Genomic DNA, 15,589 nt, shown 5'->3' with positions numbered 1-15,589 from the left:
CTTAGATGGACGGTAAGGCTTGTAGCCATGTAGACGACATGATAAAACCGACCAGTATCACCTGACCATTATCACCTGACCATTATCACCTCGCATGGGCTGCTTGAACGAAATCGATGACAGAAATATAAAAGTTAAGAATTCGGGATCAGCCCGTGCTTCTTTACTCTTGCACAGAACTAGGTTTTATCATTTTAGTCTGCCATCTTTAATACCCATTTAACTCTACAAAACACACATACCTCCATCCCCGTATTGTACTTAGCACAACCACTGAAACGCTTGGAACCGATGATGAAGAAGTAACTTGTTTGACCCTCTTAACTGTCAACATTCATGAAGTTTGTTATATTTATTTTTATTAGTCACTTTTGAATGAGCACTAATATCTATCTATTCATATTGAATTCTTGATCACGCATAGCATATAGTCTAAAAGAAGGAAGGTTTCGAAATGTTCAACGTTAATGTATTTTATTTATGCGTTTAAAAGAATACCGTTTTGCTTTGTATAAAAAAAGTTATTTCAATTAAAATCACAACAATGTATTATTTTCTCCTGTATTCTGGAAGCTATCGGGATATTAATGAAATAGTTATTAATAATGCGTTGTGAATTAGATTACAGAAAACAAAACATTGTTACGTATATTTTAGATACCAGCCACGACTCGACATTTTCCACGAGGATATATTTACGATAGATGCGTTTATTATACAATATATACACAGCCACTGTACAGAGAAGGAATCCACAAATTGATTTCATCGGAAATACATCAATTGTCTTTGCTGTTGAAGGCAATATGTAGAACTTTTAATATTAGATCTTTAGTTGAAACTACGCCGGGCAATCATCCATCTCATAAAAACTCAAAGAGCCTATTTATTTGCTTAATGTGTAGCCCCAACCTTTATTTTATAAGAAACGGATCCTTTTCTCAGTTCATTTGTAGGTTTTAGTAAATATGATGATGTAAATATGATCATATTCGTAATCGATATAAGTTATTTTTACAGAACAAATTCTAAAACAAGGTCTTGAGATACATCATTAGTTTGAGAAAATTAACCGACAAAAGGTTGACCACACAGTTAAAGGGACTCGCTCATAGTTTGTTAAAAGCACTTTTCACGAAGATAAAATTTATTACGAAATAAAGTGTGGTAAATCATTAGAAGTGTGAAAACTAAGATATCGACAGCTGCATGTTGCTCAAATATCGTCATCTAATACCACAATTTTGAATACCGTTACTGACTGGACTCAGCAATTCGTTGTAGCTTGATTGGTTGATTGACATTATCACGTGACGTTTTCAATGTACTCTTAAAAGCTGTCGTATAAGTCATAGAGGCCTTGTAGTCCAGGCGTCGAATTTCTGTGTGTTTTATAATTGTCTGGCGTAGGTGTGCAACCCACTAAAACCATTTTTTAATACTTTAAATGTATTTTTATCCGCAACTTTGGTATGATAGTGTAAGTAAAATAATGATAAAATAAGTGTATTCAAATGCATTACCGGGAAAACTAATTGTTGGTCCAAAACCACGATGGCCCTTTAACTGGTCGAAAATCAATGTCACAATTTAATGTATCCCTTTAATTGTCACTTACAACGTGTTTGTTTCATGTTAATAAGTTTGTATATTTTGGCATATTTAATTTCAAAACCAATGTACCGTTAAATACATGAGACCGGAAGTTTATCAAAGTGCATTAAGATAACGCAGTTATTGTACTGCGATAAAACACTACGAATTAATCATAGTTTAAGTAACTAGCTTGCGATCGACAAGTGAAATACATCTCCTGTTAAACTTCTGTGAAACAATAGGTGTACGTTGTGACGTGTTTAAGCGTTACCGAACTTAATGCATGACAACTCACATGGACGTTGCTTATCTGAAGCCCCGCAATACAGTGGGTTTAAAGGGACTAATATGAAGTGTTTCATAAATACGTAATTACAGGCTTTAAATGTCGCGGCGATGTACTCGATTTATAATTATTGTTGTGTTAGTGATAATTTGTGTCGCCCTGATCAGTGTTATAAATGTAGGCGAATTGAGTGTTGCGGCGGCTTCCGGTGTGTACGGTGAAAAATCAACGTCTTATTCCAAGAGTGGAATGCGGTTCAACGCAAGCGAGCGCACAGGACGTTTCAGCAATGACAATATGTCAAGCTTTTATAGGAAATCGAAGTACACTATGGGATATGAATTAAAAGTAAACCTGTCTTTGGACTCTTGTCAGGCGGTTCCAGATTTACTTGGTAAGACTTGTGATGCAAGATAGGTAAGGAACAGCCTCTTAAAGGAAATAAGATGCTGTTAATACTACCTAGAATTAAGAAGGCTGATCCGCACCTGGACAGGTCTCTCTTGTTAATGCTCATTATCTAAACAATCTTCTTCCAATGATTTTTTTACCAACTATTCTACCATACCATGCTATATTTCCCATGCTTACAATCTTTGCTGTTTTAAATGTATACTTAATATTAATAAATTCATACTCATGAAATAACTAACCATTTTACAGTGGTATTTTACAGCGGAACCGTGAGCGTGTGCATTGGCCATACATCCGGTCGAATAAGTTGATGCTATCATTGTAAACAGTGCTGTAATCAATCTTACATTTTGTAATTGATTGCATGAAGATAATGAGAAACTACCTTTGTAAACATTGTTTCAATACGTAACCTAGCTTAATGCGTTTATTTTATAGTCACCGGTTCATTTCTAAGTTTTGATTTGTAATCAATGTTTGTCATTCATTCTGGTGACACGCTCATTAAGCTAATATTACTTGTTAATATATACCCGACTTTAAATTACAACTACGTTTACTGGGCTGTTTATGTTCTGTATAAACGGACTCAATGCAAACAAAATGTACCGCATGTGTATGTTCATTTTGAATGCGTACTTGTCAAACTGTCAGTATATGTGTCACCAGGATGTTTTGTTTTATAGTCATACTTAATTACTATCGTAACAATGCCTTATTGTTACTTGATGTCTATTTATGTAGCATACTATATATACATGTAGGATATATTGCGACATATATTCGTTACTATTGCATTTTACTCATGTACATGCGTTTGAATATGTAATCTTCTGAAGCCAGCCTTTGCATTTCATCGTTTTAAACATGGTATGTAAAGCCTCAGTCACATACGTCAGGTATTCGACAAAAGTCTTTTGAAGAAAATTCAAAGAACGTTCATTTGTGTGTCGAACGAAATTCATGAAACTAACCGCATTGTAGGTTGTCCTCAATATATGACAGGGTATCTTTGCCATCTACCGCCCTCAGGCGCGTATGAATTCCCAACGAAAGTCCTGGAAATGTCCTATGTACCCTACGTTTAACCCACGACAGGTCTGCGAATGTCATATCAAGCCTACGTTAAACATACAACAGGTCTGCGAATGTCATATCAAGCCTACGTTAAACATACAACAGGTCTGCGAATGTCATATCAAGCCTACGTTAAACATACAACAGGTCTGCGAATGTCATATCAAGCCTACGTTAAACATACAACAGGTCTGCGAATGTCATATCAAGCCTACGTTAAACATACGACAGGTCTGCGAATGTCTTTTCTCACACCTCAGATAAGTAGATCCAATAATTTAACCATGCTAGATATTCTTATCTTGCCCACGGGCGAAGATAAAATGCCCGTATGTAACTCCTTTTTTAATGGTCACAACATTGTAATTACCTCCCTTGTTGAAGACCTTGTCTTATGGTAAATTTAGAACGCTAATTAATTATTTCTCGCTTCAAATGTCACCATAAAACAGTTTTCAAGCACCATTCAAAAAATATTGCTTCATTCTCCTTAGAACCATTTAAAAAGACCGATTTGACCATTAACATTTACTGGATCATTGCGCGCATATCCATGACAACCACGTGCTATCGCATATCCATACGCAATTATTCTCACTAAGCACAAAAGAGTTCTAGCAAAAATTACATTTTTACTAAATTTTGTTTAACTGAGGTGGGAGAAAAAGCATCTACCATAGCCGCTCGTGTAAGATAGGTTCATCCCGACCCTCGCGCAGGGTGTTTTGTGGAAATTCGGTAAACCTCGTTTCCACAAAACACCCTACGCTCGGGTCGGAATGAACCTATCTTACACTCTCGGCCATGGAAGATACTTATAATCCACCATCCAACGTACGATGATGATGATGATTAGGAGGAGGAGGAGGAGGAGGAGGACGATGATGATAAAATAGAAATATATACCTAGATCTACTCATATATATAATATTTTGCATTCATGAACATTTGGGCAATAAAAACAATAACCAGAATTGCTTAAATAAGTTAAGAACTATGTGTTACACGAGTTTTTTCTACCTTTCAGTAGGAAGACTGAAAATTGACTTTGAGGCGGCACTTAAATCTGCACCGCCCCCGGCAGCCCATGATGTGTTGCCAGGTGGCGCATGGAGTCCGAATAGCTGCGTTGCTAGGCAACGGATAGCAATCATCATACCGTTTCGTGACAGGCAGAAACATTTGGACATTTTATTATACTATCTTGTTCCAGTATTGACCCGACAACAAGTGGCCTTCCAAGTATTTGTAGTAGAACAGGTACGTATGTCTGTACATGGATTCCAGCGATTTAAAATGATATCCAATTAAAAGCCATTGCTGACAATGAAATGGTGAATTAGCACGTTAAACAACATTATTTGGCAATTGTCAGAATGAAGCAAGCAGAAACACGAACATGTTTACACAAGTGGTCGGACTGTAATAAAGAATGTCTTAATTCTCATAAAAACAAACATTTTCGCATCTCTTTATTACAAAGAAAAACAAAACAAACAAAATCCAGCATAAATTTATATAAAGCATAAATATATATAAGATATCAAGTAAACACTCCATATTATACAAAAACAAATCATTTTGAGAGGGATTGGGCACATAACACTAATAAACAAAAAAAATCGTTTCAGTACGGCAACAAAGCCTTCAACAAAGGTCGGCTTATGAACATCGGGTTTACGGAAGCGCGGAAACACGATGAGTTTGACTGCTTCATCTTCCACGACGTCGATCTCATACCGGAAGACGATAGAAACATGTACACGTGCTCTGAGAACCCTCGGCATATGTCCCCGGCCGTGGATAAGTTGGGTTATAAGTGAGTAGTACTGTAGTTATGCTTGCGGGTTGGGGGGGGGGGGTATTTTAAGTCGTAACCAGTGTATCGAGGCCTGCGGGCTCAGCATAAAACTTTGTATAGGACGATAAAGATACTTACGCACGCACACACATGCCCGTAAGCCTACCTCTTACTAAAATATGCGACATTAATAAAGGCCAGGTGTGCAATAATTTGTATATTTCAAAGGCCCATCTTTCCCTTTTATAAAGACTAATAATACATAAGCTTACCCCTTAAAATAGTAAGATTACGACTGAGAGCTTTCTTTGCTAAAGAACTTATCTATCTATCGATAAAAAAATTAGCAGATGTATTTGAAATTGGCTTACATTGGTTATCAAAGTGTTAAAATAATTTAGAAGTCTACTTCAACTGATTTCTTTATGTTTAACTTAGATGTACAGCATGATTCAATTGTTGCATGTTTCAATAGGAAGCATTCTCATTTATTAGAAGTTATGTAGTACGCATAGTATCATCATCACCCTTGAGTACGATAATGATGTTAGAAAGTAGAATACACGAGTCTGTTATCTACCCAAAACCCACTTGATATACTATCAGCTTTTCCTCTCAGATTTTTTTTTAATTATCTTTCCTGCCAAACGCGGGGATTAAACTTCATTCACTTTTAAAAGCTAGTTTATCATTATTACAATGCATGCTGCACTCTGATTACACACGAGGGACGAGTCAACAATTTAGAAATACATATTATTTTCCATAACATTTCTTGAAGTGAATTAAACGTATTATTTAGAACAATAAAAACCCAAATCATAAAGTCTAAGTAATTATTCTTCCTTTTTTGCGTTAATGTATTATGAAAACTCGCTTTCGATTTTGCATATTGAACATGCTTGATTGATTTGCAAATTGTCACCCGAGCGGTGATATTGCATGGGTGCTTTAACTGGAAACATACACCACCCGAGCGGTGATATTGCATGGGTGCTTTAACTGAAAACATACACCATTTATCCAATTTTAGTTGATTGAAATCCTTTCAAATAGAAATATGCATATACAGATAAAGAAACCTGTATCAGGTTCAGACTGATGATACTAAATCTGTAATTCGTGGATAAGCCAACCCACGAAATCCACGAAAATTAATGTCCCGCGAATATTTATGACTTCACATACCATACAAACAACTTCGACCAGCCCCGTACCGAAACATATAGTGATAACACTGCATGTATTTAGGAGCTCAAGGTTCAAGGCTCAACACATTCACACATTCATACATTCAGCGACAGACACTCACCGTCACAATACATGAACGACAACAACAACAACATCAACAGCAACAACAACATTCAAATATCTTTATAGATGATTAATTCATACTAGTTCCGGCACCTTGCACTGGTCAGCGATATAAGTTCATCATTATTCAGTCCCGTTGGTACGATACTACGCGTGTGTGGTCTGTTAGTGGGTTAAACGCCGGTGAACACGGATGCAACCCACATTTTTGGGGTAGTAACTTTAAACAAAACTCGCGTACGTTCGACAATGAATGGAACATGCTTATGTGCGAGTGTGCAAAACTTCGTAACCGTTTTCGGACAGGATATAGTCGTGCTTCTCCGTTCACAGTATTATTTAAGAATTATAACACACCACTGAGGGTCATATGACATTATAAGGACCGGCCAGTCAGCCACCGAAAGTGTATATGGACCGAGGCGTTAGCCGAGGTTCATTCACCTTCGGGGGCTGACTGGACGGTCCTTATAATGCCATATGGCCCGAAGTGGTGTGTTATATATCTTATATTATACCGAACAGTTTTCATTACCATTCAATATTTTTAAAGCGATTTAAATCTGTTTTATTGAACAAACCTGATAATGTTTGCTTGCGACAAATTTTCGCCGTTGTGAAAATAGCAAGCCGCACTTACTAATTGTATGACGTCAGCGGTCCATATTACATTTTTGGCGAGGTCCGGACCGGGCAAAAAATAATATGGACAGCTGACTTCATTAAACTGGATTTTCATCAAAATACAATGATATACGGACCGATCGATTTTATATATACAAAGAAGGGACAAATTTATGTGAGGTATAATATATATAATTACACAATGCGTAATGGTCGTCAGGTTTACCTTTAAAAAACAATATGGAGTGCTTACCTAAAACAGATAGTTCATTAACTCACTTGAATCCAGTGTTAAATCCCGAACACCCTCGCATAAAATTGATGTCTTTCTTTATGGTTTATGTCTACTTAAATCTACCACTAGTCGCTTAAAGGGACTGTACACCAGATTGGCACAAAAAAAAAATGTTTTTTGAACGAATCTCAGGACAATTAATTAATAAAATGTTTTACTCGTTGATATCATAATTGTAAAATAGAATACCAAATTTAAAAAAGAAATGTGTCGAAGACCGGGTTTGAACCTGTGTCGCCAAAATTGCAGTCTAGCGTTGTATCCACTGAGCTACGTAGCTTACTCTAAACGGGTGATATAATTAAGCTATACACCTAACTCGGTAATATAACGTGATAACATCGACTAGCCAATCACGCATAAGGAATTAATTCTACTCTGTAGAAATACCCAGTAATCTTTTTAATGGAAAAATACGAAAACACTGCGAAAAATAAATTAATTGTAAACTATGTGATACTTCAGTTAGTAAGTTTCAATGCATCGATACCAAGATTGTCAGTTTCCGACAATTGGTTTTTTCGATATTTCATCATACGGAGTACAGTCCCTTTAATGAATGATTGCATAATTGCTGGCTCAGACTGTCCTGTTGTTGTGGTGCATATATTGTCAATGCGTATTGCCTACTGTTATGAATGTAGCTTCATTGAATTAATTCACAACTCGAATATAATAATCGTGTCGTACTGTAATTGTCAATGTGTTTCTACGGGCGGATAAACATGCTTTGCTAAATTAGAAATAGTATTAAGATAAACTAAACGCCTTTTAAATTATAACATACTTCATGTTTTATGGCCTCTCGTGCGATATATTATGCTGAATGATGATGAATGGTGGATATTAGCATAGATGTGTCTCGTTTGATGTTTCACGTGTTTGTTTTAATTAAAGGTACACTGTTACTACCCAAAATGATGTAGCACAATGAATGCTATTGTTTTAATTTCAAGACAATGATGCATAAATATCATAAGCAATGGTTCATATAAAGGGAACCGCGTTTGATTTGAATGAAAGGTGCAGACACACGGTATGTTTACCTTAAGATGATCACTGTAAATCTTTTAGCACTCACCATCATTTAATATTTGTGCGTTTTTAGCGATTAAATATACGGTTGCGATCTAGTTATCAGGAAGTTCTATTTTTCATAAATGCATTATTTTGTAAGTAGTTCAAGGTTTATCACTAAAATTGTATGTTTGTTATACATGTGTATGTATTGATTTTTAAATACGAGTGTCACTTTAAGTAATTTTCAATAAAAAAATCGCCGTACGATTATGTTAAAAAGGTTAGATGATAACTGTATTTGTTCCTTAAGCTTGCATGATATACCCCTTTCAAATCCAATGCCAGCTCCTTGCATACGCAATCTGTATATTTGCCTGACTGTTTCAACAAAGATTTAAGAGAGCAATATGTGTTAGGAAAATAAAATAACAAAATGATCAATCATAAACTATCTAGTTTGGCACCAAGGCATATTCTTCTGAGAACAACATATTTATGATGAAAGCAATAAGACAAAATTACTTACCACTTTTCTGACGGGTAATCAATATCTTAATGCTCCCTATCGCCATCTCCCCAGTATCAGCTAATAACGCTTGAATAGCGCGCCCGTTCCGGCGGAAGGATATTATTTATTTCAATGGAGCAGCTATATGGCACATGACAGTTGGAAGTCAAATTGCTCATGGTCCGCGTAGAACTTTCATTTCCTATTTGTGTTTCAGATTGCCATACAAGGCGCTGGTGGGAGGGGTGCTCAGCATCAAGCCAGAACATTATAGCAGGGTCAACGGGTATTCGAACCTTTACTGGGGCTGGGGCGCAGAGGATGATGATATGTACTACAGGTTAGCAGCCCTGAATAAGATTTAAAATGAGTGAATGTAGAAATGAATCATGTTAATGAGCGCAAAACATAATGGATCTAGGCTCACATGATTCAAACATATCTTTTTTAAAGCGATCAATTTAGGTAAGAACAGCATTCACCACAAGTATAAAATTCAAATTTTCGGTCACATTGTCATACTCTTCTGTCAATGGTAGATAATAAGTATGTTCCATGGCCGAGAGTGTAAGATAGGTTCATTCCGACCCGAGCGTTGGGTGTTTTGCGGAATCGAGGTTTACCGAGTTTCCGCAAAACATCCTGCGCGAGGGTCGGGATGAACCTATCTTACACGAGCGGCTATGGTAGATGCTTTTTCTCCCACCTCAGTTAAACAAAATTAAGTGAAAATGTATTTTTTGCTGGAACTCTTTTGTGCTTAGTGGAAATAATTGCGTATGGATATACGATAATTTGTGGTTATCATGGATATGCGCGCAGTGATTCATATTATGTTAATAGTCAAATGGGTCTTAAAATAGTTCTAAGGAGAGTGAAGCATTATTTCTTGAAAGGTGCGTGACAGCTGTTTTATGGTGACATTTGAAGCGAGAAAAAAATAATTAGCGTTCTAAATATTGAAACAAGACAAGGTTTCCATGATGCTACAGACGACAGTCTTCAACAAGGGAGGTAATTACTATGTGGTGAGCATAAAAAAGGAGTTCCATACGGGCATTTTATCTTCGCCCGTGGGCAAGATAAGAATTTCTAGCATGGTTAAATTATTGTATCTACTTATCTGAGGTGGGAGAAATAAATTTCTCATGCATTGAATTCATTCTAATCTTGAAAAACATCCAGTATGTGTGTTTTATTTTCGTTTCTTGTCGATTTAAAGTGTAAGCACTGGAAGGCATTTCAGAAAAGTTCTTTGGATTTTTCTTCATAATGATTTGTCAATATTAAAAACCACAAAACAACTATCACCGTTCTATCTGGACAATATATTGATCAATATTGATTGGCTAATACTTACTTCATAGAAAAGCCCGTTTCATAGTATTCATATATAAGATGTACCACAGTTAATACAATTTTTTTAGTTTACCAAAAGGATGAACAGATATCGAAATCAATAGTTTTTATAAAGGATACTGTGTTTAATTTGAAATAACGGTACAGAAACCAGCGTATTTCTACCTTATGGTACAAAGATGTTTAGGAGCCACCAGTCTTTTAATATTTGTGCGTTTTCAGCTTTTAAAAACATGGTTTTAACCTTGTTGTCAGTCATGAATAATTTCGATAAATGTATTAAAAGGTTTATCACTCAAAAGGTATGTTGATATACATGTGTATGTATTGATTTTACTAATTATCACTTTAATATCCCCGCACACCAGCGTCTTGTAATAAAGAGTACTACTCAGGGTGATGTATGCTTATCCGAATGCCGAATGTCGGTGAGAAGGCATCAGCTTTTTCAGCTTTCAACAGCATTGGACAGTTATAATTCAGTTGCTTGTCTGTTCTGTTGACCGTCGCTGTATTAATATCAGGATAAATACTGGTCATGTATTGACTATTTAGTATAACTTCAGTACAGTACAAAGTCATACTGTACTCTTTCAAAATTAGACATGAACTTGCTCCTGTATACATGAACAATCTAATTAGTGAATACCAGCCAATACGACTTCTGAGATCAGACTCTGCTAAGCTACTGAACGTTCCACGTACAAAAACTAAAACATATGGTGAAAGGAGATGTGCAGCCAATCTTTGGAACAGCCTGCCAGTAGAAATTAAACACATTGACTCCCTGACAGTTTTCAAAAAGGCTTTAAAAACTCACCTATTTAAATTGGCGTATCAGTGAAATAATGTGGACTTTTTAATCTTTTAATTCACGTGTGCAGCGCTTAGAGACTTGTTTTATAATGCGCTATACAAATATTTACATTCATTCATTCATTCATTCATTCACTTCAATAGTACTATTTCAGTCAGTGTCAGGAGAGTAATTGCGGACAGTAACATTATCAGAGAGAAAAAGATTGCTGTGGTGTTTGTAATAGATTTAAAAAGGCAATATGTGTATGAAGTTTGAAGTAAAGACCTAAGAAAAAAACAATAATGATAAAAGCAGTCATGGCCCGATGTCCCAAACAGATTGACGAACAGGACTTGGTGCTTCCTATATTGCCCCCCCCCCCCTCCTACACACACACACACACCAAATGGTTGATGTAAAACAAAGCAAATACAATGTCGTGGTATTAACTTTTAAACTTTGTCCCTCTTTTTCATTTTAGATAGTACAATCCCCTACAGGATTTTTTCACATTATTTGTCCAAAACGTATTGTTTGAGTTATCTGAAGGAAGCTCATTTTTCGCCCGAGTGGACAGTTGGGCATCTTTAAAGAGTAGACATCGATAGTGATTGAAGATGGTTTAAAATATTGTTTCAGAAATTTAAAAAATAAATGAAAATCGACATGTTTGAAAAGAACATCCTATGAATGATTTTTGAGTGTTTTACATACAGGTGGATAATAACCTTTTATTAGACATTTTTAATTCTTACATAATTACAGATGGCAAAACATTTTCCGAATAAGTTGGTGGTACGAAATTGCTTGCTATATCTTACCAGGAAGTTAATCTTTTTAAGCACTTTCTCAATTTGGACATTGAATTAACCTTGACCTTTGGTGACCTTAATGGATAGTATTTTAGAAAGCTTGGTATCTCTATATAACTTACTAAAAACATTAGAGCCAATGCATAAATTTGCTAAAAAGTCATCAAAGGCGTACCACTCTCATTTACGGCGGTCATTTTGGCTGTTGTCTTGGTAACCGTAGTAATCCGTGTGTCCTCCCTCGTTAAAATGAATGACACACATCATACAACACAAACACACAAATAAACGCTCTAGACGAATAATGCACACACATACAACCTCGGAATAGACAAGGATAAAACAAAGCAGATCTGCGTAAACTGGGAATGAGGTATTTAGATTGTGTGCCTTCTGGATGATTGAGTTTCTTTCTGGATAGGTAGCAGACTGTCACATACAGTGACTGGATTACTTCAAAACCGCTTGGTATATGGAGGATATGTGTTTACTTATATGGAAGGTCGTTATATAGTTCAGCTAGTGAGCATCTGAATTTGAACTTCGCGAGTGGCGTAGCCATGAGTAAAATATTCACTTGTAGAGTTTTGATGTAAAGTATATTGCGTTCATTTTGTGTCACCGCCCTGTGCGTACGGACGTTAGATTTGGATAGTAAAACGGGCTTAAATTTGTTAGCAACAGTGACTTATCATTTTCATTTGTCTGATAAATCAATAATAAACATCTCAAATGCACTACATAATCGTATTATCCAAAATAACTTGGAAAACAAAATATATATTGTGTATTTTAATTGGTTTTAATTATGTCTATAAGTATAGAAAATACTGAGAGGATTTTAGATGAAAATCACAACATAAATACTAAACTTTTAAAGAGCTTTGCTTTTTTATATTGTTACGTTATGTCTAGTAACAGCTTGAAAAGTGTGGGTGGTTTGGAGGAGAGTGTGTGTGTGTGGGGGGGGGGGGGGGGGGGGTCACGAAATCAGAGGAAATATTACGTTTCCCTGTTAAGATTAACATGGGAAAAACCTACTGTGCAAATATTTTTTCAATATAAAAACAAAATGTACAATAAACGGATGACTTCCTGAAATATTTCCAATTCAGCAACTGTTCTTTTTTAATGTAATAGTTTACAAACATGCGATGTAATATATTTTCTGACAAATTTGAATAGACTAGAAGAACGTCATACAACACATGTGCTAAACAAACAAATACATGATGGTTATAACGAACTGAAATTAAGGTATTGCATTTGATAATTTAAACTTATTATAAGTTCGATTGTGTTGTAATGTCGATGTATTTTTCAGACTTTCAGCTTCGAAGATAAGTGTTTTACGGCCCCCATTCACGATTGGAAGGTATAAAATGATAAAACACGACCGCAAAGAAGTTTCCCCAGCAAAAGTCAGGTGAGCAATCAGTCACCAATGTACTTGATCAATAGATCGTTAAAATACAATGATAAGACCAGATGCTGTTCGTAGGCATACAGGGCAAAGCTCAATGTCAACATATTAACACATTCGTTATCAGTAAATGTTGGGTTACCGCCTGGGTACAGTCAGTGAAAACTTTTTCAGAAATCTGTTGTGGGGTTAAACCATTTGAAGAGACAATTATTTGTTCATAGTTTTAATACAATGTAATATTTCATGTCCGTTTGTTCATATTCACCATATTGGCAAAGAACGTAGTTATTGTACGTTTCTCTGTGTCTCAGGCTAGAAAACGGAACAATACTTATGTGAAAAACTACAGAAACAAGCTCAGTAGCCAAAAGTTTAAACATAAACATAAACCCCGTTTAATGGCACAGAGTAAACGCCCAAGACATAGAACACAAAAAACGAACAATCGCAAACAAGAAACATGGAACAACAGCACAAAACTCCACAAACAGCACAGTGCATGTATATTTTATAAAAAAAAAAACTAGGTATGCTTATCAAGGATTGTTAGGTACCGCCTTGGAACGGTCGAAACATGTAAAATTACTTGGGGTTTAAACCAGTTTGTGTGCACAACCTCACTCTTATACCAACAATCCCGAATAAAGTAAAAACGTAAATGGTAAATCTTATGAAAGTATGCATTAACTTGACATTTTTTAATATAAAACAAATAGCATGCTAGTTATAGTTATAGATGTTTCGATTTACGATGGTGTATCAGTATCAACGGTTGATCGTTTTTAACAATTTCAAGCCGGAAAATGGCGAAAAATATCGTTAAATAGCTAATTGAGCTTATAATTTTTGTTATCATATACCGGGTCCCAATATCACGAAAATACTCAAGTCAAATCTTAAGCTCAGTCTCAACTCTTTTTATCAAATTTCAGCATCATATAATTCAAAATTGTAAATGTTTTACCCTTTTAAATTCGCATTCTGTCATTCATTATGTTGTTTAAAAAATTTGGTCAATATTTTATAGAAAAAAAATTGAGCGCAAAATTGTACTTTTATCTTGTATTGTATCTTGTAATCCTCACTAAGGACAAGAGGTCGGTACTGTGCAGCCCACGTTGAGAAGTATGCAATGCATTATCATACTACCTCTTGACGAAGTATTGTTCTATGGATGTACTGACAAATTAACTTTTGTTTCAGATATTACCTCTTGAGAACAGTGCGGAAACGTTTCTTAAAAGACGGCCTCAACACTTTAGAGTACAGATTGGTTGATACCCGGCTTGAGAAGTTGTACACACGTATTGTAGCGGATGTAGGTGATCCACCAAAGAATTCGGACAAAATTTCAGCTTTCGTAACATAGAAATGCTTAACATTATTTTTTCGAATATTTGTGATAGTGTTCAAATATTGTATTATTTTTGCGGTCGAATAACTTATATATGTTTAAAATGAAATAAAATATTTACTCGATCTGCAAAATAACAAATAAAGTTAAGGGTTGTTCCATCACATACGATGTGAACCACAACTTGTCCTTACCCCGCACTAATAGTGTAGTAGAGAGTCATTCTTATGTATTTCATAAAAGTGATTTTTATGTCTTGTAATCATACAGTGTAAACTACATGATTAGGGATATTTTATAATAGCTTGCTGATAACCTTTATATAGTTAAGACAGATTTAGGGTTATTTTATAAAAGTTATTGTTCTTACTTGTATTAATACATTTGAAACTACATGTGATAGGGTTATTTTATAATAATAATGATTCGTGGTTGCATCATACAGAAGAACCTCTAGGAAAAAGCCTATTCCAATATACAAAAATGGTATAATACATACTACATTTTTATTCGTCATTAATTGCAAAAATATTCTAGTCAAATCGATGATAAACGGCACATCTATCTTGTTTCAAAATAACTTCAATTAAATTTATTAATTTACTTTGATTTAATGTATCACTTCAACAATCACAAGACAGCTTCTTTGCACCATTCAACTATAGGATCATCTTTAGTCCGTATTATGGTTTAAAGTTCATACGATTTGCAGAATTAGATACTGTACTATAGCATCCAAGTCCTAAATTGTCACTCATCACATTGCATCAGAAAATATTCGGACAAGCCAAACAACCAAACTTAAACGATGATTCTACTTAAGAGACTTACTCTTAACGAGCGATGCACAACTGCACAAGACAATAGACAACCCGATACATTTATATTAAAACATAGTTATCAA

The 15,589-nt window shown here is 35.4% G+C and overlaps 1 protein-coding gene across 2 annotated transcripts; it reads left to right on the top strand.

Moving 5' to 3' along the window:
- Window positions 1-1,794: 1,794 nt before the first annotated feature.
- On the top strand, window positions 1,795-14,810 carry LOC128238784 (beta-1,4-N-acetylgalactosaminyltransferase bre-4-like). Of its 2 annotated transcripts, none has more exons than XM_052955027.1 (6): window positions 1,795-2,276; window positions 4,587-4,633; window positions 5,005-5,192; window positions 9,153-9,275; window positions 13,230-13,331; window positions 14,535-14,810. In XM_052955027.1, the coding sequence occupies exons 1-6, from the start codon at window positions 1,982-1,984 to the stop codon at window positions 14,698-14,700; spliced, it is 921 nt and encodes a 306-aa protein (XP_052810987.1). In that variant the 5' UTR covers window positions 1,795-1,981; the 3' UTR covers window positions 14,701-14,810. The 2 variants fall into 2 exon arrangements, with proteins under 2 accessions (XP_052810987.1, XP_052810986.1); XM_052955026.1 differs by having other exon boundaries at window positions 4,401-4,633.
- The last annotated feature ends 779 nt before the right edge of the window (window positions 14,811-15,589 follow it).

This window comes from Mya arenaria, chromosome 6 (genome assembly GCF_026914265.1).
Source record: "Mya arenaria isolate MELC-2E11 chromosome 6, ASM2691426v1".
NCBI classification, from domain to species: Eukaryota; Metazoa; Mollusca; class Bivalvia; order Myida; family Myidae; genus Mya; species Mya arenaria.
This window is presented reverse-complemented; position numbering and strand designations above follow the sequence as displayed.